Source organism: Hyla sarda, chromosome 8 (genome assembly GCF_029499605.1).
Source record: "Hyla sarda isolate aHylSar1 chromosome 8, aHylSar1.hap1, whole genome shotgun sequence".
In the NCBI taxonomy this organism is placed as follows: Eukaryota; Metazoa; Chordata; class Amphibia; order Anura; family Hylidae; genus Hyla; species Hyla sarda.
In genome coordinates, this window is record NC_079196.1 from 95,681,157 (window position 1) to 95,706,893 (window position 25,737).

A 25,737-nucleotide genomic window follows, 5' to 3' on the forward strand; every position below is an offset into this window, starting at 1 on the left:
GACACACAGGTGAGATGAGGGGACAGTAATGACTGACACACAGGTGAGATGAGGGGACAGTAATGACTGTGACACACAGGTGAGATGAGGGGACAGTAATGACAGTGACACACGGGGGAGATGAGGGGACAGTAATGACTGATACACGGGGGAGATGAGGGGACAGTAATGACTGTGACACACAGGTGAGATGAGGGGACAGTAATGACTGTGACACACAGGTGAGATGAGGGGACAGTAATGACAGTGACATACGGGGGAGATGAGGGGACAGTAATGACTGTGACACACAGGTGAGATGAGAGGACAGTAATGACAGTGACACACGGGTGAGATGAGGGGACAGTAATGACTGACACACAGGTGAGATGAGAGGACAGTAATGACAGTGACACGGGTGAGATGAGGGGACAGTAATGACAGTGACACACAGGTGAGATGAGGGGACAGTAATGACAGTGACATACGGGGGAGATGAGGGGACAGTAATGACTGTGACACACGGTGAGATGAGAGGACAGTAATGACAGTGACACACGGGTGAGATGAGGGGACAGTAATGACTGACACAGGTGAGATGAGAGGACAGTAATGACAGTGACACGGGTGAGATGAGGGGACAGTAATGACAGTGACACGGGTGAGATGAGGGGACAGTAATGACAGTGACACACAGGTGAGATGAGGGGACAGTAATGACAGTGACACACAGGTGAGATGAGGGGACAGTAATGACTGTGACACACGGGGGAGATGAGGGGACAGTAATGACAATGACACACAGGTGAGATGAGGGGACAGTAATGACTGTGACACACGGGGGAGATGAGGGGACAGTAATGACAGTGACACACAGGTGAGATGAGGGGACAGTAATGACTGTGACACACGGGGGAGATGAGGGGACAGTAATGACAATGACACACAGGTGAGATGAGGGGACAGTAATGACTGTGACACACGGGGGAGATGAGGGGACAGTAATGACAATGACACACAGGTGAGATGAGGGGACAGTAATGACTGTGACACACGGGGGAGATGAGGGGACAGTAATGACAGTGACACACGGGTGAGATGAGGGGACAGTAATGACAGTGACACACGGGTGAGATGAGAGGACAGTAATGACAGTGATACACGGGGGAGATGAGGGGACAGTAATGACAGTGATACACAGGTGAGATGAGGGGACAGTAATGACAGTGACACACGGGTGAGATGAGGAACACTGATGGCTGTGACATGGGGAGACAAGAGGTCACTAATGACTGATCATATGAAGTCACATAATGTCACTTTGAGTAGTGGCGTTAAGTTACTTGACATGCGGCATCCTGGCTTCTAACGTTTTTTTGCTGGCTCCTAGATTCATAACAAATTTGTCAATCCCTGATCTACACAATGTACAATCTGTCCTGATGCACACGTATCTCTATCTACCTAAAAATTTTGTACAACCTCCTTTTCTATGCACTGTCTCTTTCATGCTCCCCATTCTGTTTTTTTTTTCTTCTCCAGTAATTCACCATTTCCCTACTACCGTAATAACTCCATTATTGCAACTACATTAATCTGCCAGTTCACAATGTTTATTCATGAGGCTACAATTACCCTGCCAATTGCGTAGAGCAGCTGAAGGCTTAATGTCCTGAATTGCTACTATCGCTTCATGGAGACTACAGAATTATACCTCTTATGACAGGCAACACATTTGGCATTCTGGCTTATGAGAGGGTCTATTCAGTGAACTGCAGCCATATCTGTCTATTACTAACAGAATGCTTAGTCCTGGGGCTTAATATTGTAAATTAATAGAAGTCACTCAGCTGCCTTCTTTATCAAGGGAAAACCCCTTTCTTAGTAATATCCATATCTGAGCATGATGGGTGATAACCAGTATGGCTGCGGTTTAGAGGGATTGACCAGGAATTATTTGTACATTTAAATATCCTCAACCTTGAATTAAAACAATAAAAAGAAATATGTAAGTGCCAGTTGTAATCTGCACTGATTTCTGATGGGTTCAGTATATAGACCCATTGAGATCAGCTGAGAGTCAGGGGGTACTCTGTGTGCAGAAGAGAAGAAGCTGTCAGAATGTTTTTGCCCCAAAATGGCACTACTACCTGACCACTGTGTTCCATTGGTTTCCAAAGGTGTCCTCAGCTGCCAAAAGAGGTGCCACTTTAGGATTTAAAAAAAAAGAAGGGTACTGGAAAATCATAAATTGCAGATGAAATGCTCTTTAAGGTTTTCAGGGGGCATAAAACTTTTTTTTAAAGGGCACACTTAGAATAAAAGACTTATTTGTCCCTGAATAATATGCCCCAGCCATATATATAAAGATCTATGTCTCCAGACAACCCCTTAAAGGGGCACTTCCTTGGAAAACCTTTTTTTTTTTTTTTTTTTTTTAAATCAACTGGTGCCAGAAAGTTAAGCAGATGTGTAAATTACTTCCTTCCTGTACTTTTTAGGGGCTGTATACTACAGAGGAAATGCTTTTCTTTTGGATTTCTCTTCTGTCATGACCTCACTGCTCTCTGGTGACCCCTGCTGTTCATTTTAGGAACTGTCCAGAGCAGCATATGTTTGCTATGGGGATTTTTTCCTGCTCTGGACAGTTCCTAAAATGGTCAGCAGAGAGAACTGTGGTTGTGACAGAAGAGAAATCCAAAAAGAGCATTTCCTCTGTAGTATACAGCTCCTAAAAAGTACTGGAAGGATTAAAACATTTTTAATAGAAGTAATTTACAAATCTGTTTAACTTTCTGGCACCAGTTGATTTAAAAGAAAATATTTTCCACGAGAGTACCGCTTTAAAGAAGGGGTTGTATTGCAGAAGCAATATGATGCCCCAGTATTTAAAGTGTACCTGTCATATTACAGAAAAAAGGAATACTACCCACCCGGTTATGAATATGCTTTACATGTTTTTATATATGTCTAGCTTCTGTATCTGGAGATATGCAGAAACAGAAAGGACTTGAAAAACAGAGCGGGCCGCTCTCGAAACATGTTGTCTATGTGGAATAAAAGAATCTAAACTTAACCCACGATATCCGTGGTTTCTGTTACCAGCCGTGTGTGCCCCGAGAATTTCCTGGGCTTTTTCTCTCCGTCAGGCAACTGCCAGCGGTATCGCAAGTAGCTTCTGTATCTGACTCAAAAGTCTGACAGGACAGGAGTGAGCACAGTGGAGTGCTTGTCCCAGCCTCACTTTCTGAACTTTACCCCAGTCTGTGCTTCAGCTGGGATAAAGATCATTTTTATATAAAAAAAATACTTTTTTTTATGAAGTATATTAGAAAGGTTAATGTTTTGCCAAGATGTACAACAGTGATTTGTTAGTAAATGTTTTTTTTTTTATGTTTATTTGGATCATCACAGTCGCACTGTCTGCTATCTTATACTTTGTGTGAACTCTTGCAATATGGCAGCATACAGAATGACTTCTGCCGTATCAGCAAGAACAATTCAAAATAGGAAAAAGAGTAATTACTGTTATTATACTGCTATGTACATCTCATAGGAAGTTTGCAGTGAAATCCTTGAGAAAATAATTCATAAATTAAATATATATGTATGTACTTCTATATTTAACTGGACCAGTCAGCAGAAAAGTAGGGGTGTTAAATAAGTCCATGGCTACCTAGGACTAGTCATCAGCATACCAGGCATAGGGCTGGGCGGTATACCGGTTCATACCGCATACCGAAATTTTTGTCCGGCACGATATGAATTTTTCCCCATACCGCAATACCGGTTTGGCCCCTCCTCCTCGGGAATGAATGAGTTATCAGCCCAGCTCTGCGCTGTCCCCACATCGGGGAACTAATCATATGTGACCCGCGAGCGCTGTTATGCTCCCCCCCCCCCCCCAAATTAGTCATCAGCCCAGCGCTGCACTGTCCCCATCGGGGTACTACTCACAAATGTCCAATACAAACACAAAAAATAGTAAAAAATAGGTAACTTTAATTCATATCATATTATGTTTAAGAACATATGTGTTCGAAACGCGTCGGTGGACATGGGTTTTTAACTCACTAGAGCACTTTTTTGTTATGTGTGTTTTCCTCTCATCTTTTTTTTAAATATGATATGAATTAAAGTTACCTATTTTTAACTATTTTTTGGTGGAGCTGGAACCCCTGTCTTTTCGTATTGGATTGTATCAACCAAGGATATGGCGTGGCTCTTGTTTCCTGTGCTCCCTGCAAATGGACATCTTCTCCCTTTATATTCTGGCAAATGGTGAGCTGAAAGTACAAACTTTTTTTTTTTCTTTTTCTCAACTCACAAATGTCACCCGCAAGTGCTGCCCTCCCCATGCTCCTGTTTGTTGCGGGCTGCCTGCGCTGGCTGGAACTCTGCACTCTAAGCTGTATCCCTATGCGGCCGTCAGCCTATAACCGGCCGCAATGATGTTCCGCCTCGGCCGGTGATAGGCTGAGCTCACTGTCATGTAAGGAGCTCTGGCCAGCTTCTTACATGACAGTGGGCTCAGCCTATCACCGGCCAAGGCGGAACATCGCTGCGGCCGGTTATAGGCTGACAGACGCATAGGGATACAGCATAGGGATACAGCTTACAGTGCAGAGTTCCAGCCAGCCCGCAACAAACAGAAGGACGAGGAGGGCAACGCTTGAGGGTGACATATGTGAGTAGTACCCCGATGGGGACAGTGCAGCGCTGGGCTGATGATTAATAAGGGGGGGAGCAGAACAGCGCTCACGGGTCACATGATTTAAAGGGAGGGAGAAATACAGTTAAATACCGTGGAACCGCCATAAGTTACAAAAATGCTGTGATACACATATTTGGTCATACCGCCCAGCCCTAACCAGGCATACCTTTTTTGTCTCCATAGTCCTTTTCAGCGCCAAGATATAAGCCTTTGTGTTAATATGTAAATAAGGCTTAAAAGTCCAGGGGTCGTTCCCCAGCACAGCATGAACTCAAGTCCAACCCATGTCCTATTTATCTAGGGCTTTAAGTAAAATGTAGGTGGATTCAAGCGGGTGTAGAGGCAGTAAATAAGTAGACATAGGTTGGACCATGAGAAATGCCCCCTGGGCACTTGAGCCCCATTTACATATTTTTCACACAGGCTTACATCTCGGTGCTGAAAAGGACTAAGGAGATAAAAAGTTATGCCCAATATCCTAATGAAAAGCCGTATCTAGTCATGAGCTTACACTCGTTTTCCTGCTTACATGTCCAATTAATTTATTTTCTCCTATATTACAGTTCTATTTTCTGGTCATTTTTCTCAGACATATTTGCTGAAAAACCTTCAATTTTTTTTTTTTTTTTTTTTAATAAAAGGCTGAAAAAACTGACCAAAAAGGGCATTCTTTGGCTTTTTAAAGCTATTAATTATATAACCACAAAAATTACAGTAGTAAAAAGAATGTTTGAACAAAATAGAACTCAATATTCCAAAAAAGTCAGACTTTTGAGTTGTAATAAATACGGTAATAATAAACTGTCAAAAACTGTGTGAAAAAAATGCAAGCATAGCACTTACCGTAAAGCTTATGCAAGCAGCAGAGACTACCTGATATATGCTTGCTACTTCATACTATGGACTATTAAGCACTGGCATGCCACAATATAGCCTTTGTACAATGCTCTATTACAGATTCCTCCCAAAAAGAAATGCTTAATATGGCCTCGGATGGATATTTGCGCATATGAAATGAGTGATATGCAGAAATACAGTAGAACCCCATAGATTTGTATGGGTGCTATATTAGGGCTCCATACAAACATGGGGATCGTTCATAGCATATTACAGTAGTCATGCTGTAAAATAAACGTATACTGTGTGTTCAGGAAAGGGACTGAACGTAGTCACTAGTTGACGTTCTGTCCATTAAAGGAAACCTGATCTGAACATATCCTATTCTGCTTGTATAGTAACGGTTCTTAACTTGTGATGACAGTTCAGTATAGTACACAACTGGTTGTAAGGGAAAAAAGTCAATGAGATACAGTGGCCCCTCAAGTTACAATATTAATTGGTTCCAGGAGGACCATTGTATGTTGAAACCAATGTATGTTGAGACCAGAACTCTATGAAAACCTGGTAATTGGTTCTGAAGCCACCAAAAATGTCATCCAAAAAATAGGGAAAAATGAGGATTAAAGAAAAATAAGTAGATAACTAGATAAGTAGATAAAGCATATAAAAGTAAGAAAGATCTGCTGGGAGCTGTAAATCACTGTCTATTTCAGTGTTTCCCAACCAGGGTGCCTCCAGCTGTTGCAAAACTACAACTCCCAGCATGCCCGGACAGCCAACGGCTGTCCGGGCATGCTGGGAGTTGTAGTTTTGCAACAGCTGGAGGCACCCTGGTTGGGAAACAATGGTTTATGTAGAGGACAGGAGCTTCTTCAGGGTCCTATACAATACACACAGTGTGCCAAATGGAGCCGCCCTTACCTTGTGTCCAAAGGAGCAGCTCACCCTGGCACAGGTAAGGAGTAGTACAGAACTTGTAGTTCCTCCCTGTTACTGTATGGGGCGCTACCAGACACCAGTCAGTGCATACACTTCAGTAATACAGGTGATTTACCAGTGAATGCCCATTCTGATTGGCCAGTTCCTCCGGTTGTGACATGTTTCACAGATCTGGACTGTCCGTAGCTTTGTATGTTGAGTTTGCTTTCAAGTTACAATGGTCCAGAAAACAACATTGTATGTTGAAGCTATTGTATGTTGAGGCCATTGTAAGTTGAGGGATCACTGTACCTCTCTTTTTCCTAGTGTCCTGCACACTGCAGAGCCATATGCAGGAGTACCTGTGTCTTCAGTAGGTATATAATGCTCCACCATTTGGTGCTTATAGGAAGGAATATCTCCATTATTTTGCATCTGATACCACTATATATCATTATTGAAAAAAACACTTCTGTTTAAAGGTAAACTGCGTGCTGTATTTATTAAGAGCAGATTGCAAAACTTATAAAACCTTCCTATTTCTCAGCCAAGTGTCAAGGAGGTGGATCTAAGCTGCTCAAATGGCACAGCCTGGTACACTTCCTCACATCCCCTTACCTTCCAACCTTTCTTTGATTGACTTACAGAGCATTTTGCATCAGACAGGTTGTGCCAGGCTGTGAAACTTGAGCAGCTCGGTTCCACCGCCTTGACGCTTTGGCTGAGAATCAATGGCAAGCTTGGCCACCACCATCAGCTCTAGGAAAGGTACAGTGTCTGCAGCTCTTCGCAGCAAATACAGCTATCAAAGGTATAAAAGGCTAAGGGAGTTCTATTATGACCGTACAACTCAGAGATTGTATGGAACTATAATACATTTGTGTGCACAGGGCCCTATGGTCAGACTGAATGTGAGAGCCGATTGAAAGTAATGTCTTGCTCAGCGGTTGGTGCGCTGATCCTGCAGAACGCCTGTGACTGGCCTGAGAGAAACTCTGCAATTATGTTATTAGGTAGACAGAAAGACCCACATCCATTGAAGTCATCATTTCCAGGCTAAAGCAAAGCAAAATCCCTGCAAAGTCAGACGCCAATTTATTTCCACAGGAGGAATACAAACAAAAATCCTTCCCTACAGCCGAACAACAATCAGATTATTTAGCTGGATCAATCTCTCCAATTATCCTTTGTACTTAGAACAATTACAGGCTGTGAAAGAAAGACATCTAAGCCTTTTACCCATTCATTTCCAAACACACGTTCTGTTACAGACATAGCTCCCAACAGTTTTCATGTTACATGAGCTGGCACCCTCTTCCAGAATATACCAAGATGTTGGGTTCAAAAATGTGCATTATAGGGAGCTAGAATATACCATGACTTGCGGAATAATGAATGATGAACATCTGGACCCCACTGATCCTTAGAAAGAAGGGGCAGAAGTCTTAGTATAGCTCTATCATAATACGGATAATACGGCTGGGGTGCTGCTGTGCCTCAGTTCTCCAGATCAGTGGGGATTGCCACAATATTAATTATAACATTTAGTAGAGGTAAGTCTGGCACTATTGGAATATTATACCTCCGTTCACGTTGAGGGATAATGTAGCTGCACATCCGCTTGCACATATTACTACTTCTAGGTCAGGGGTTCTCAACCTTTTTTTGCCTGAGTATCCCTTAGCAGCCCATTCCCAAAAAATTGTACCCCCATATTAGAGATTTTTGTAATGATTATAGTATAATTCATATGCTTTACTCCCCCTATCTCCCCTGATTTACAGGTGACGTCTTCTCTAACCGGAGTTGTTTTCTTATCTTCACTGTCTGGCCTTGACCACCATTAAGATTCCTTCCATACAAGACTTCTTCGCAGAACCAGCCAAACAAACATTTTAGGCTTCTTTCTGCAGTACAATACCCACCTATTTACAAACTCCCCATGTTTATTGTCACACACAGTAATAGTACCAATTTTGCATCCCCATAAAGTTGTTAGGCCCTCTCTGTGCCCCCAAATATAGCTGTAGGCCACCAAACTGCCCCCATATATAGTTGTAGGCCACCATACTATCCCGCTTTGGTGCTTCACTGCTCCTCTGCTCTGGGGACCTATTGTTATGGCTCATAGCAGTAGGTTTCCGGTCTGCAGAGGCAGTGAAGAAACAAAGCTGATGGTAGTTACTGCCCACAGCAGCCCAGTGCCCGCGCTTCACCTTTGCTGTCCTCCTGCTCTGCTCCTCAGTGCAGTGACATCAGCCTACCATTTCTTTTGAAGTGGTCCAGACCAGTAACCAGTGGCTGCGGCTGCCATTACTGTTTTTTTTTTTTTTTTCAAGTACCCCTGGCCTGAAGAAGTGCTAAGTACTCCTGGGGGGTACTTGTACCCCAGGTTGAGAACCACTGTTCTAGATGGTGTTTTGCATTTAGTGAGTACATAAATTAGTGATGCATAAATAGAAAAAAGGCTAAAGCACTCACCACTTAAGTATTCAAAATGTCTTTATTTTCTTCAGTGCACAATTGCACAGGGAGGTGATGGTGTACGGAGAGGTGATTGTGTACGGAGAGGTGATGGTGTACAGGGAGGTGATGGTGTACAGGGAGGTGATGGTGTACGGGGAGGTTATGGTGTACGGAGAGGTGATGGTGTACGGGGAGGTGATGGTGTACGGGGAGGTTATGGTGTACGGAGAGGTTATGGTGTACGGAGAGGTGATGGTGTACAGGGAGGTGATGGTGTACAGGGAGGTGATGGTGTACAGGGAGGTGATGGTGTACAGGGAGGTGATGGTGTACGGAGAGGTGATGGTGTACAGGGAGGTGATGGTGTACAGGGAGGTGATGGTGTACAGGGAGGTGATGGTGTACGGAGAGGTGATGGTGTACAGGGAGGTGATGGTGTACGGAGAGGTGATGGTGTACAGGGAGGTGATGGTGTACAGGGAGGTGATGGTGTACGGAGAGGTGATGGTGTACAGGGAGGTGATGGTGTACAGGGAGGTGTTGGTGTACGGAGAGGTGATGGTGTACGGAGAGGTGATGGTGTACGGAGAGGTGATGGTGTACGGGGAGGTTATGGTGTACGGAGAGGTGATGGTGTACAGGGAGGTGATGGTGTACAGGGAGGTGATGGTGTACAGGGAGGTGTTGGTGTACGGAGAGGTGATGGTGTACGGAGAGGTGATGGTGTACGGAGAGGTGATGGTGTACAGGGAGGTGTTGGTGTACAGGGAGGTGTTGGTGTACGGAGAGGTGATGGTGTACAGGGAGGTGATGGTGTACAGGGAGGTGATGGTGTACAGGGAGGTGTTGGTGTACGGAGAGGTGATGGTGTACGGAGAGGTGATGGTGTACGGAGAGGTGATGGTGTACGGGGAGGTTATGGTGTACGGAGAGGTGATGGTGTACAGGGAGGTGATGGTGTACAGGGAGGTGATGGTGTACAGGGAGGTGTTGGTGTACGGAGAGGTGATGGTGTACGGAGAGGTGATGGTGTACGGAGAGGTGATGGTGTACAGGGAGGTGATGGTGTACAGGGAGGTGTTGGTGTACGGAGAGGTGATGGTGTACGGAGAGGTGATGGTGTACAGGGAGGTGATGGTGTACGGAGAGGTGATGGTGTACAGGCAGGGGAGCTGTAATCAGGCTCATTGCGGCTCCCCTTCCCGTACACCATCACCACCCCGTACACCATCACCTCCCCGCTGCAACTGTGATTATGCACTGAAGAAAATAAAGACATTTTGAATACTAAAGTGGTGAGTGCTTTAGCCTTTTTTCTATTTTTGCATTGCCACAATATTCATTATACCTATCCTTTTAGGATTCACAGTATTACAGTTTTCTTACATATTTTAATCTATGTTAGTATGTTTATAAATATATTAGTTATCTTGATAGTCCAGAGCAATATTCACAATGCTGCAGACATCAAAGCTGAAATTTCCCAGAATCCTCTGCTTGCCGAGTCTGCACGTAGCTTACGCTGGTAATTTTGGATTCTAGGAATTATTTTGTTTTCTAGTAGGCAGTCTATAATAATCACATGTGTGGAAAACTGTCCCATTGTGTTATAAAAGTTAAAGGGGTTGGTTGTTCTACATTTATTTTAATAACACATTAGAAATAGTATTATATCAACCAAGAAAGTTCTCTCATAGACCGCACAATTATCCTGTCCTCAACATGGTTGCTGATGGAGCGCCAACAGTCACAAATATAGCACATATAACGTAAAACAGTGGTGGAAATAGATAAAAACTGTGTAGATCTTAGACCATTTTAAGTGAAAATAGACAGTCTAAGAGTGTGCCAAATTTTTATGGTGTCTTAGGCTGCTTTACAATCTAATGCATCTTTAAACTATCTAGTTTAAGTTTTAAACCACATTAAAATAGGCTTACTTTAAAGTAAAAAAAAAAATGTATGCTAAAAAAGTGGTGCTGTTTTGGTTCATATAAGACTCAGTGTGGAATCGCTGCAGCGGAATTCCACCGACAGAAAATACATACGTCCAAACAGTGAACATGTTTATACTTTTGGTAGAATTCCACCAAACTGCATTGCTGTCTATATAGATGGCATCTACTGTCGAATTTCACTGGCTGAATGTCCGTAGTGTAGAAAAGCCCATGTGTGTATTTTTCTGCAGATTTTCTACTGCTGATTTTTCCTACCTATTCAAGTCAATGGGTTGGAAAATCTGCAGCAAAATCCCACCTGTAAGCCTACCCTTAGGGCTTGTTCACATGAGCAGATTTATTTGCCGGTTTCCCCCTGCATGTTTGAAAGGTGGCGGGCTCTCCGCGGCTGACAGCAGCAGATTTTCAGCTGTGGAACTTCCACTGCAGAAAATCGACCTTATTGACTTTAATAGGGCTTACGGCAGACAGCCGCGAAAAGCCCGCCCCCTTTTAAACACGCAGCAGGAAACCCACAAATAAAACCACTCATGAGTCCTTAGGCTGGGTTTCCACCCGTCACATTTTTGAAAAGCTACCAGTGCAGTTTGTGAGCCAAAGCCAGAAGTGGATCCATCAGAAGGGAGAAGTAGGGCTGGACGGTATGACCAAATGTGTGTATCACGGTATTTAAACTTTTGGCGGTTCCACAGTATATAACAGTATTTCACTGGCCGCAGCAATGTTCCGCCTCGGCCGGTGATAGGCTGAGTGCACTGTCATGTAAGAAGCCGGCTTCTTACATGAGTGGGCTCAGCCTATCACCGGCCGAGGCGGAACATTGCTGCAGCAGGTGATAGGCTGACGGCTGTCCGGCGTTCCCGTCCCCAGGAAACAAGTGAGGCGGGTACCAGAGCAATGGGAGGTGAGTTAAAGTTAATTTTTTGCTGCCCGGGCTTAGGGATACAGCACAGTATAGAGCAGTGGTCTCCAACCTGCGGACCTCCGGATGTTGCAAAACTACAACTCCCAGCATGCCCGGACAGCCAACGGCTGTCCGGGCATGCTGGGAGTTGTAGCTTTGCAAAATCTGGAGGTCCGCAGGTTGGAGACCACTGGTATACAGTGTCAGCGCCGGCGGCCGCAACAAATAGGACGAGGAGGGCAGCGCATGTGGGTGACATGTGAGTAGTACCCCGATGGGGACAGCGCTGGGCTAATAATTAATTGGGGGGAGGGGGGGCAGAACAGTGCTTGCAGGTCACATAGGATTAGTTTCCCAATGTGGGGACAGCGCAGCGCTGGGATAATTCATTCATTCATTCCCGAGGGGGAGGGGCCATACCGGTATTGCGGTATGGGTTAAAATTCATATCGTGCAGCACAAAAATTTCGGTATTCGGTATGAACCGGTATACCGCCCAGCCCTAGTGAGAAGCAGAAGTTCTTTTTTTTTATATTTCCCATTCCTTTTGAATATACTTCTGGTTTTGGTTTTCCAAACAACTGCACAAACCCAACCTAATAACAGTTTTTTGGTGCAAACTGTAGCGAAATTCTGGTGCACTCACTTATTTATCTCCCTTATTGTTTCCAGCACATTTGTGAAAATAGACCTAACCGAACCAACCTCTGTATCCTGAACAGTCAGGGAATTGCCTCCCCTAAAAGCTGAAATAGCAACAAGCAGAATTGTAAATGCAGCTCTGGCTGTAACTCAGGGGCAGTAGAAGATAAATCATGTAATGTACTTACAAATTATCATAACTTTTTCTGTGTACTCTAGTTTGCATGCATAGTTAAAATCCCTTAAAGGGGTACTCCGCCCTTACACATCTTATCCCCTATCCAAATGATGCCTGACCGCGGGGGGCCCGCAGCTGGGCCCCCGCCATCTCTGTGCAGCACCCAACATTCATTTAGAACACTTGGAGCGGCCGGCAGGGGTCGTGACATCACGGCCACGCCCCCACGTGACTTAACATCACGCCCCTTCAATGTAAGTCTATGGGAGGGGGCATGAGAATGTTGAGAATCTCGGCTCCGCATTGTAGGAATTTCTCATGACTATGACCAGAAGCATGAACAGAGCATTATCTAGTAGATTCATCATATAAAATAAAGCGATAGGGGCAAATGTTCTGTTATCTTTTTATTATTGGCTTACAGTTCTCTATGCATATGGGAACATATGGTATACTCTGTATTTCTGCATCTAGTAGTACTGTATGATAAACTAGCACCCTTTGGGTACCTTTAATGACAAATAAAGGAACTTTACCATAAATATCTGTATTGAAAGGTGTTTATCCGTAGTTGGTGCCCATCTGCTGTGTATGTCTAACTAGTTCCTATGGGAGACTACCGCACAGCTTCACAGACCTTCTTCATACCAATGCGTTTAGTACAATTATGGAATGTTCTTAGTACGGAACTGGATATGTAAAACAAGGCTTTGCTGATGACAAGATGAAGTCTCTTTCTCCAGGGTCTATGTTTCTTAATGCGAGTATCATGCTTGCCTTCAAAGCAGCAGATTGACATTACACGCTGTTATTTAGTCTATGATCTACAACTACACCCACATGCTTCTCCATTAGAGATTCTTCTAGTCTTACCCATTTGGAACTTACTAAGAACCCCCATATGCCCCACATGACTAATTCTTCAGGTATTCTCATTCATTTGTATGCCTTGTAGGTGTCTAGCCTTTTAATATATATAGGTCATCTTGTACTGTCTAGACTAGAAGTAGGTTAGTGTTTTGTAGAAACAATACTAATAATGTATGGTCTGCATCATTCATAAGCAGGTTAAAGGGGTAGTCCAGTGGTGAAAAACGTATCCCCTATCCTAAGGATAGGGGATAAGTTTGAGATCGCGGGGGGTCCGACCGCTGGGGCCCCCTGCGATCTCTCTGTACGGGGGCCAGGCTCTCCGGCCAGATAGCGGGTGTCGACCTCCGCACGAAGCGGCGTCCGACACGCCCCCTCAATACATCTCTATGGCAGAGCTGGAGATTGCCGAAGGCAGCGCTTCGGCTCTGCCATAGAGTTGTATTGAGGAGGCGTGTCGGCGGCCGCTTCGTGCGGTGATCGACACGCCCCCTTCTCGCGGGCTGTCGGGGCTCCATACAGGAGATCGCAGGGAGCCCCAGCGGTCGGACCCCCCCCCCCCCCGCGATCTCAAACTTATCCCCTATCCTTAGGATAGGGGATAAGTTGTTCACCACTGGGTTCACCACTGGACTACTCCTTTAAGATTTCCATAACTTGAGTTAAAAGTCAGCCAACTGCCTGAAGTGTATTGGGGCCTCCTAACTTTCCTCTAGTAGATGCATGTCGGGGAAGAGAAAAGTCAGGCGTGTTGGATTTCAACTGCCCAAACCATTGTTCTCAGACAGACAAGCTGCCATCAGAACTGTCCTCTTCTCTCCATTAAATGGCACTGTCAGATACAAAAACTTTTGATGTGTTGTAAAGCTTGCAAAACCAATAGTTTTTGTAATTGCTTTCATTAGAAAATTTGCAGTATTTCATACTAAAAAAAAGCCAGTTAAACAACTGCCCCCCCTGCCTGCTTGGACACATACTAGTCCTGCTGTGTCCATGCATCATCACCTATGTCATGGACACACTTCCTTGATTGACAGCTGTAAACGCAGGGCTCACAAATGGAGGAAAAATCCTCCCACTGTCAGCTTGTGTCCCGCTACTGTCAGTGAAGACAAGCTGGGAGTTGTAGTTTTGCTAATGCTAGGGGAGATGTGAGAAATCAGCATAGTGAGGGAGGGGGCGGAGACCTGCTAAGTGAGGCCACGCCCCCTCCATTTGATCGGAATTCAGACTAGTGAGCTAAATTAGAAGTGTAATAATAACAAATAAAGGTGCTAAACATATAAAAAAAAATCACTATATTTACAGCTACCACTTCTGCAGCCCATGTACTAGTTTAGTAGCTCTTCTCAGAACTCTCTCCAAAGTATATATATATAATCCTTCTGGAGATACGGCCTCCAGTACTGCGCACTGTACAGCGGCATGAGCACTTTCCTCTTTCTACTGCTAATACCTCTCCCTATGCACCCAAGCATTCTGCTAACATTGTGCAGCTCTATGACATTGTCTGCCTACCTTTAAGTCTTCTGAAAATATAACCCCTAAATCCCTTTCCTCCAATACTGAGGTCAGGACTGTATCACTTGTTCTATATTGTGCCCTTGGGTTTTTATGCCCAAGGTGCGTATTCCTGTATATGAGATGATCGGGCGAGATGGTTTCTAGCCAAAAGGTTTGGTTGACAGCTGTTACAGGTGTTTGGACACATGGAGTCTGTTCTAATTGTAAGGTATACACTCTTTATAAAAACACAAAGAAATCTGATATTTATTACATTGCATGTTAAATCGGTACTCCACAAATTTAAAACTGATCTTCAGAACCAGGCCTTGTCTCTCCCTGTTCATAAAAGAATGGAGAGTGCCCAAGCATTAGTTGTCTGCTGTCTTCTTCTTTTCTATTTTCGTGTCCAGTCCAGTTTATTGTAAACACAGACTTCCTTAATCTGTGAGAGTCCGAGCAGTTAGAACACTATTGTCATGGGTACCATCAATGTTTTATTCAGGAAAACTTGAAGAAAAATCATATTGATAGAATATTGATATCTGTAGAATGTATGTATGAAGACCTTTTCCTGTATATTACTCACTAGATAACAACGTAACACATACGTTAACATGTTTTTTTAAATTTTATTTCAGGCAAATATGTATACCAACCAATGACTCCTGTGGAACAGCTTCCAAGCACAGAAATCCCAGTGGAACCACAGGAACAGACCAACACAATTCAGATTTCTGTCTCGCTGGCCGAGCAGTTTCTCAAAGTAGCTTCTTCCTTCCAGCCTCCATTCATACCAGAATCTCCACGCTACTGTACCATCTCGGACCTCTTCCTTGATAATTATCAGGTCAAATGTATCAATGGGAAGATGTGCTATGTTCAGCGCCAACAGCCACCACCACCTCCGGCACCACCCTGTATCAGGTCACGGCCTGAAAGAGAGTATCTTCAGGAGGTGTATCCACCCAAAGACACAGAGGGACCAAAAATAGATCACTGCTCTTCACCTTCTAATTCCGAGGACTCTGGAATCAATGCAGTGGGCATTCCATACTTGGAATCATGTGATGAAGATACAGAGGAAGGAGCAGAACTCAGTTCAGAAGAAGATTGCAGTCCAGATGGTTGCTGGGGACAGGAGCCTTCTCCCTTGGTATCACCTTCCAAAACTGATCTTGAGATCATAGAAACTATAGAGACTACAGTCTGAATTGTACAGAAGAGGATGTTACATCTAGTGGATTAAGCACATGTTGGCAGTAACCAGCTGCCACGAGACTGAGCAATACAATCATATTGCACACATACCTACAAATATCGATAAGTTACCAAGAATGTGTTCAGTTTAGGGGTCAACTCCCATTGACTTGCACCCCCAGATAAAATAAAGCACATGGATTGAGGCACTGAGAGGCCTCCAAAGTGATATTCATGCATAAGAACACGTTTTATATTCATTAAGGCATATTCATCGGTGGTGTTATCCAGTTGTATAAATGAGTTATGGCTCAATCAACAGATTTATTTGCACAATTTCGACAAATCTTTTTTTTATCATGAGATCGTCTATTATAGCCTTGATACCAGTGGTTGGCTGTGATTAGTTTCTTCTAACAGGTTAAAGTGGTAGTACCTGCAGTACCATCATCATGTGCCGGTCACAACATGGGGCCTTTCTCTTGGGTATGCTGCAATGAATATAAAACAATTCTGTATACCAGTGTTATATTATTCAGATGTCTTGTAAGGGACGTTTCACTGTTAATAGATGATGTCTCACATTCCTCAAGTATGAATTGGATATAGTAAACAACTGTATGGTCCAAAACTCAGTATTCTTTCCTGCAATATAGAAGGAACTGCCGTGTACATACTTATCACTAGCTTTCACTGGACCATTATTCACAAGTGTTGTAACGAAAAGTGTACGAGGACCAATGACCCAGTGCTATCCCTGTATTCTAGATGGTAAGGATCCTGTACCATGATGTCTCTGTATAATCCTGTGTACACATTTAGCTATCTGATCCACTATTACCCAGTATTCAAGAGTACATAGTTATATGCCCCTTAAAACCCATTCTTTTTTGTTTGTTCTCAAGGACCTAACTAACGCATTTGACACCTTATTGGTCCAAGCAAAGGCAGACATGGTCCAAAAGACCTTACACTGCCAAATATTCACAACTCTGAAATAACAACTTAGATTTTGTTCATAACATTGTCAGCAAATTGGAGAGAATAGACAGGATGAATAATTTTAAAGGGGTACTCTGCCCCTAAACATCTTATGGATAGGGGATAAGATGTCTGATCGTGGCGGTCCCGCAGCGTGGACCCCCACGATCTATGTGCAGCACCTGATGTTCGTTTAGAACACTGGGTGCGGGCGGTGGGGGCCGTGACATCACGAGCACGCCCCTTCATGCAGTAACACCACGCCCCCTCAATGCAGGTCTATGGGAGGGGGCGTGACTGCCGTCACGCCCCCTCCCATAGACTTGCATTGAGGGGGCGGGCCGGGACATCACAACCCCCCTCCGCCCACATCCAGCATTCGTAACAAAATGTTCCAAAAGCCAGGACAGTGGAGTACCCCTTTAATCTCTCCCAGAAGGTCCTCTTTCATGGCCCTCTTAAGAGATAAGTAAGGCGAGGCCAGTGCTTCTCAGGTCTTTACCAAGAGAAGCCCATAAGATTAGGAGACCAAATGTGGTATTTTATTGTCACAAACCTGTGACCCCTATAAAGCTTTGACTTTGCCGCAAGGCACAACAAAGGGTAGAAACCAATTTATCACTGATAGCACCAATATGCTTCTTGTCTGGTAAGTTATTGAACCATTAAGCTTCTAAATCAATATATTGACTGTTTAAATCAGCTTTTATTCTGCGATAAAAAGACTGTAGCTAGCTTTATTTATTCTGGCAACACAGCTTTTGATAACCCACTTGAAACTGAATTGTTTCACCTCTCAATCCTGTGCAGCTAAATAGACCTGACACCTGCTCAGTACGCAGAAGGCAGCGCTCCTTTCTGTCGCCTTCACTCTGCAATTACTGGATGGATGAGAGCAACCGGAGTCAATTATGAGGCAATTAGGTTATAGTGACCTTTAAGAGCAGCACATCTTCAAAGGGAAATAGCGAACCATAGGTGGCCAAATTGTAATTGAGTCAGGAGCGGACGGCAGAAAACCTTTAGAATGAAATGTAGGAGCTCTGGACGGCTCCATGGGTTCTTCGTTTATTGCAAATTACAGTGCAGGATTCCTGCAGCGCAAAGTATTAATATTTAACCGTATTAGTAAGCATAGAATACATGTTTGTTATGGAGTATAGGTGAAAACTCTCTGGGCGCTATTGTTCAGTATTGATATGGATTTTCTCCATATTGAAAATAATCGCTTATAGTAAAGGTAGATTTATTGAGTGCATATATTAGAGAGGTCTTGTTAATGTGAACATGGCACATGTTACCGTGGGTAGTAATTCCAGTAATGAGACATTCATTAGGGGCTTCCTGATATATAGCAGTAGCTGTCAATTTTACAGTAGAGATTTAGTAATTCCTCTGAGAGCTCATTTTTCAGGGGGCTAGGGGTCTCCAATGGTAAAGATAGTGGGAAATAGAAACAAAATGATCTTGGAAAGCAAGTGGGTGAGCTGGACTTTCTATTATATAAAGTAAGTGAGAAGCATTGACTGGAAATACAGTGTTTTCATAGTGTTTGCTCCTATTTGTTACTATACAGTAGCATTATTCTTAGTGACAGTATCTTGACAGTTCATAGGGTTGGATCAGCTACATTCTTCCTATAATATGTAGAAGTGTTCTTTATACTATAAGACATTATTATAAAATCCATAGTTCCATACCAGATATATAAGCCATTTATTAAAACCACCTGCCTGATATTCTTCTGCCACAACAGCTCTGACCCATCAAGACATGGAGGGACATTTATCAATGTTTGCTTATGCATTCTTTTTTTTAGTAATTTTTTCCTTACTTTTTTTTTGCTTATGTGTGACTTATTTATCAACTGGTTTCAGCCTGTTGATAATTTTCTTTCACGTAAGCAATTTTTCCCTGTTGCGACTTTTTTTTGCGCAGTTGCGACTGTCGCAGTTAACAAATACCTGACTACCCGTAGTCCATGTTAAAATTATTACTACGTAGTTAATTTTTTGAAAACTTGCTTTTCTCGCTTTCCAGTCAAAATGTCGCACGAAAAATCGCGTAGTCGCAGTTGCAACAATTTTGCGACAATTATAGTAAAGAAAACCTGACTAAACCCGTTGATAAATGTCCATAATGGACTCTACAAGCCTGACGTTGTCTTGTGGTATCTGGTACCAAGATGTTAGCAGCTGAGTCTTTAAAGTCTTGCTAAATGTTTTATGGGGTCTCCGTGGATCAGACTTCCAGCATATCTCATAGATGCTCAATCACATTGAGATTTGGACAATAAAGTCAGCTAAGTTACTCAAACCATTCATGGACAGTTTTTGGGTTGTGGTGCATTATACAACTAATAGAGGTCACTGACAGAATACTGCTGCCATGAAGCAGTCTACTTGGTCTGCCACAGTATTTAGGTAGGTGGTTTGTTTTAACCCCTTCTCGCTATAGGACGTATGCATACGTCCAAGCATCCAACACTTTTGCGCAATTGGACGTATGCATATGTCCTAGCGATCTCCGGCACTGCCGCGGGCAGCGCAGGAGATCAGCAACGGGACCCGGCTGTTATTCACAGCCGGAGCCGTGATCGTGCCGGTCCCGGCAGCATTAACCCCCTAGATGCCGTGATCAATCCTGATCACGGCATCTATGGTGTTGACAGGGGGAGTGCGATACGATAGCGGGTCGCCATTGGTTGCTATGGCAGCAGGAGGTCAGATCATGTCCTCCTGTCTGCATGCTACGGAAGCCTGTGAGATCCAGCCAGGCTGTAGTGTGTGCAGCTCATCAGGTCATACTGTGCTGCAGTACAAATGTATTGCACTATAGTATAACCTGTAAAAAGTGTAAGAAATTAAATAAAAAGTTCTTCAATGAAAGTATGAAGTGTAAAAAAAAAAAGAAAAAAATGCCCCTTTCCCAATAAAAGCCCTGTATTATCACCAAAAATGATCAAAAACACAAATCATATACATAACAGGTATTTCCACGTCCGTAATGACATGTACTATAAAACTATAATGTAAATTATTCCGCACGGTGAACGCCGTAAAAAAAAAGCGCAAAATTTGCCAATTTTTGTACAAATAGCAGAATAAAAAAGACCAAAAGGTAGCACGTAGCACAAAAATGATACCAGTAAAAAGTACAGCTCATCCCGCAAAAAATAAGCCCTTACTCAATGGCGTTGGACAAAAAATAAAAAAGTTACGGCTGTTGGAAAATGAATGGCAGAAAAAGGATTTTGCTCAGAAAAGGAAAAAGAACATAGAAAGCTATGTAAAATGGGTATCGCCATAATCGTACTGATCCACAGAATAAGTATAACATCACTTTTACTGCACAGTGTACACCATTAAAAAAAAAGTAAAGAAAAAAGCCAGAAATTTTCCAGTTTTTCACAGTATTTTGAAGTTTTTCACAAAAAATGCTGCATGTGTCAACAAAAATGCACCAGTTATGTAAAGCATAATATGTCACGAAAAAACTCTCTCAGAATCGCTCTGCTCAGAAAAAGCGTTCTAAAGTTATTACCATTTAAAGAGATACATGTAAAAAAAAAAAAAGCCTGGTCATTGAGGTAAAAAAAAAATGGGTCTGTCCTTAAGGGGTTAAAGCATAGCTACTTTCTTTCAAAAACCACTCCCCGTTTGTCTCCAGGTTGGGTGTGGTTCTTCAGCTCAGTTCCATTGAAGTGAATGGAGCCAAGTTATAAAACCACACCCAACCTGGAGACAGACGTGCAGCTGTTTTTGAAAGAAATTAGCTGTGTTTTTCTATTTCTGAATAACCCTTTTACTATAACATCCACATGAAAGTTTTCTAGCAGACATCGTATCCCCTATTCATTGGATAGGGGATAAGATGTCTACGGCTGGAATACTCCTTTAATATTACTCAAATGGTCTATCGCAGAGCATCAAACATACTAGAAGACAGGTAGACAGCATGCCTAGAAATTTGCTACTAACATCTTTTTGGTGTCTATTGCGTGGACTTTAGTGAAAGCAGATTTGGCACCTTCATTGTTCGTAGACTGTCTTAGTAATTTACTAGACAATACAAACAAAAAAGTCTTAAAGTGCATCAGACAGATTCATAAATTTGGTGAATCTGAAGACTGTCTAGTCAAAATTTAGTCAAAATCTCGGTGCATTTAGTCCACACCTCTTTTACCAAGGCTACATTCTGTATGCTGGGCTCAACAGAAAAGTGTCTAAAACTAATGTGGTGCAAGTCATGTAAGACAAATTAGCAATAGTAAATACGGGCCAGTGTGTTTTGATGGTCATCAACCCCTATGAACAAGAAAATCTGAACACACAGCTGTAGTATGACTTTAGGGAGGATTCCATCGACTTTGGAAAATGTCTTGTCTTGGATTGGATGCCGCAGAGTCATTATAGTGATATGTGCCAAATCTGAATAGACCAGTCCGCAGTTTTTTTTTCTCCATGAAACCATTCCATTACTACCTTTGTTACTCGCAGCTAAACAAAATCGTAAATTGAACTTTCTTTTTTGTTATTCTTTAGGTGGTTTTTACATTGTACACAGAGGTGAAATATGAAGTTCCGTAGCAGGGGCCCCAACTAAAATGTTTCATATATAATACTGGTCTCCTTACGTAAGAGAGAGAGGCCCAGCGGGCTCCTCAGCCTCTTGGGTTTGATGCAACCGCACCCCTATAGTTAGGCCCCTGCTTATACAGAAATAGCCCCCATATCGTTGTATTCTTACCAAGGAGGCAGAGCTATCCTCTTAATGTAATATCTCAAAGAAACGTATGGTAAATGTAAATCCAGGCACTTTGTTATTTTACAGAACAGTCGCCTTTGTGTCTTTTCTAATCGCTGGTTGCAGCTGGTAACACTTTCTACAAGTTTTCCCTGCGGACTGCCTTAAGCCGGTTAGAGAAATACTTTCCTGTATACTTTGAAAGTCAGTGCAGCAGGTTTATCTCTGCGGGCTCCTAGAAATAATTATGCCAGCGTGGACTTATTTTTCATAGCGTCTCCTTTTACCGACTGAAGGTTAAACCGTGCTGTGTTTTCCGTCTCTGAAAAGCTCAGTGTGGGAGCGGCAGATGTAAGGAATGATTCCCGTGCGCAGCAAACTTTGTCCTGACAATTGTTTTTAACCTGTGTTGCGATCTATTTATGGCTAGATGTTGTGACAAATTATGGAATGCATTTATGCCTTTTGTGACTGGCGTCGGAAGTATGGAAGCAATGCCCTGAGTGTAACATATTTTTACCATTAGGATTCATTGTAAGGGTAGCATGGAAATCTACCACAACATTTGTATAGAAAGGCTTTATCGTATATCCATGCTGCCCCTTGAACTGTGGTTAATATAACAATATAAGTGCTGTCAGCTTATGCCCCCCCCCCCCCCCAAAAAAAAAAGTGTAGAGACTGTGGTTGATTCTGTTGCTTAACCAGAGCGCTGAGCAACAAAACTGTATCATTTCATTGACAAGCCCAAACTTGGCAGGACACCAATCTATTTTTCCATAAATCTTTGTCTTTTTGGGGCTGTTGGTGATTATTGTCCATCCGTCAACCATGTTCATTTTGTTTCTGGATTATCTGGTGTATCCAAAGTGATCCCAAAGATGTCAGTACTAGTAACAATAGTGAGGTGGTCTGAAACCTTTGGCTCTTCAGTTTGGTGGCCATTTTGGAACACAAAGGCCGGCATTTATCATTGTAGGTGTAAGTGAAGCATTTATCATTGTAGGTGTAAGTGAAGCATTTATCATTGTAGGTGTAAGTGAAGCATTTTTCTACACCTTTTTTTTTGTGTGCTGGTAATGTGTAGGAGCACCACATTTATTAAATGGTCACAGAGCATTTGATACATTTTGTGCAGGTCACATTTTCTGAAATTTCTCTCTTCATATACACCAAAAAGCTAAGCTAAGTCCGGGCTGGTGTAGTTTTAGAGACTTTTCAGTGGTTTTGCACCTTGTTGGCGCCTTTTCACAAAAAGTCGCAGTTCATAAAACCCTTCCATATCATGTGTATCGCCAAAATCTGTGGATTACTACTCAAAATCAGCAGAAATGTGTAAACCAAAAGGCGCAAATGGACCCGACTTGCGCCTTTTTTGCACCTTTTGTAGACACAAAAAACAGTCTAAAGACAATGATAAATGTCGGCCATAGTCTCTATATTCAATGTATAGTAGGCACTGGCATAGGGCTAATTTTAATGCACAGAAATGTGAATCTTTTCATAAACAAAAGACTCCACGAAGAACCTAGTAATGGACAGATTTCACTAGACATTCAAACTTGTGCTGCTCGGTTCTACCAGTCCATTTGGGTTTCCAATCCATTAACAGTTCATATATTGCTCCCCTGTACTTTCGTGTTTTTGTTCTTTTTTTCCTTTATTCTTTTGAAATTCAGACTTTACTGAACTGTAAGTTATTTTATGCGAAATTATACAGTGTAAATTGGCTTGGAAATAGCCCTTTTTGATGCATTTTTATATAACATCATTTTTAAGAGGTGTTCTCCACTTTGGATAATCCTTACTGAAAAGACCCCTTAACACAAAGTGCCCTATTGCATTACACAACTCAAGCAGTTCAAGTCAGTGGGCTCTCTTTATACTTCAAGACAGGACGGGTTCTTCGGAGAGATTCATAACATGCTCTCCATTTGTCCAAGAGATGAAGATCCTGATTTCCTAATAGGGTATATTACAATGGCTTTTCTAAATTGGGGGGAAAAAAACCTTAAAGGGGTATTCCAACTTTTAATCCCTTTACTCTATCCACTGTGATCTGAGTCTTTCCTCAGAATTGAGTGGGATTTGCACTATTAAGTGCTGGAGGTTTGGAGACAAGACTTGTGTCCCTGTTTTTGAGATCAGACACGTATCCCTGTCCTGTGGATAGGGAATAAAAGTTGAAACACCCCTTTAATCAGCTTGGAAGTTTTACTGGGTGCTAGGGCACATATTGAGACCCAGAACTAAGTGCCATGCTCAATCCAGCCCCTCATAATGGATACATTTTAAAGAACTAGGTCAACTTCAATGGAGAATAGTCAAAAACATTTTTCAAAATAAAGACTAGAAATTACCCCTTTGATACCAAAAAATAAAAATAAAAAAAAAGTTTCAAAACCAACCAGAAAACAGCTAGCATCCCTCCAGGCACATAGTATTCTTATGGTATTAAATAATGGGTTTAAAGCACAAGGTAAACAATATTAATACACATGCCCTGTATTTAATTAGCCAAGAAAACGTATGTAAATTTATCAAATGTAATAAAATTTGCAGTTTGTTTTTTCGCACCGTTTGCTGTATTTGTGCTGTGTTCATCATTTTTGAGAAAAAATGTCATAGTCTACACCTAAATGTAAGCTGCTTGGGGACAGTGTATAACGGTGTAAAGCAGCAACTGTTATGTTTTGATTATCAAGACAAAGAAGGTATAAAATGTATATTAGGACAAAAAAGGTAGCACAAGTTGGGAACACAAATAGATAAATGTTTTATTCTATTCATTATGTGTACATGCAGGTTAAAGGGGAAGTATCATGTAGAAAAACTTTTGGTCTATCCAAAGGATAAGGGATACGTTTTAGATCAGTCCGGCTCTCCCATAGATCTATACGGAGGAGGCGTTGTGGCCACTGCTTTATGTGGAAGTCTGGATGCCCCTTTCCCAGGGAGAGACAGAGTTCCGTGCAGGAGATCCCCAAAAGATAGGGGATACGTTTTAGATTGCGGGGGGTCCCAGCGGTCAGACCCCCCGCAATCTAAAACGTATCCCCTATCTTTGGACATTAGTGGATACGTTTTTCTGCATGATACTTCTTCTTTAAGGCCATAAGTAATATGAAGAAGTTGTATACTATAGTATGAACATGTGTTCTATCCCAAACTTTAACAAATACTATATCTCTATAGTGTGAAAGTATGTCCAGATATAATCCCAATACATTTCCTGCTGGTTTCCAAGACTGAAGACAAATAGAAAGGTCTGTGATGATGGTGACTTGAATGTGGTGGGCCTCTGTACAGAAATTACACCCCATGGGCTGTGTGTGGTGTTGCAGCTCAGTCCCATTTACTTGAATGGCAAATACTATGTAATACCAGACACAACTCATGGGCAAGACTGACATTATGCTGGTATGAAAAATACAGTGACCCCCCCCGACCTACGATGGCCCCGACATACGATCATTTCAACATACGATGGCCTCTCAGAGGCAGCATCAACATACGATGCTTTTTTTAATGTCGGGGCCATCGCATAAACGGCTATCCGGCAGCGCAGACTGCTTCAGCTGCCACCGGATAGCCGTTTACGCTGCCCCGTTTGGTCTGCTGACGATAACTTACCTGTCCTCGGGGCTCCGGCGCGTCCTCTTCGGATGCCGGGGAAGCAGAGGCCTTGCCAGAGCATCGGGGACACCCCGGGGACGCGGCGATAGCGATGGACGGCGACATCCAGGGCAGCGGTGACGGTCCGGAGCGGCGGGGACATGTGAGTATAACCTCCAATACCAGTGGTCTTCAACCTGCGGACCTCCAGATGTTGCAAAAC

General features: G+C 42.9%; 1 protein-coding gene across 2 annotated transcripts in view; it reads left to right on the forward strand.

Annotated features, from left to right (window-relative positions):
- The window catches only part of C8H3orf70 (chromosome 8 C3orf70 homolog), a 122,751-nt gene extending 98,279 nt beyond the window's left edge, over positions 1–24,472 (forward strand). For both annotated transcript variants that reach the window (XM_056533534.1, XM_056533533.1), the window contains exon 3: positions 15,614–24,472. In XM_056533534.1, coding sequence (XP_056389509.1) covers positions 15,614–16,185 — 572 coding nt within the window. In that variant the 3' untranslated portion in view covers positions 16,186–24,472. The remainder of the gene's footprint in view (positions 1–15,613) is intronic.
- The last annotated feature ends 1,265 nt before the right edge of the window (positions 24,473–25,737 follow it).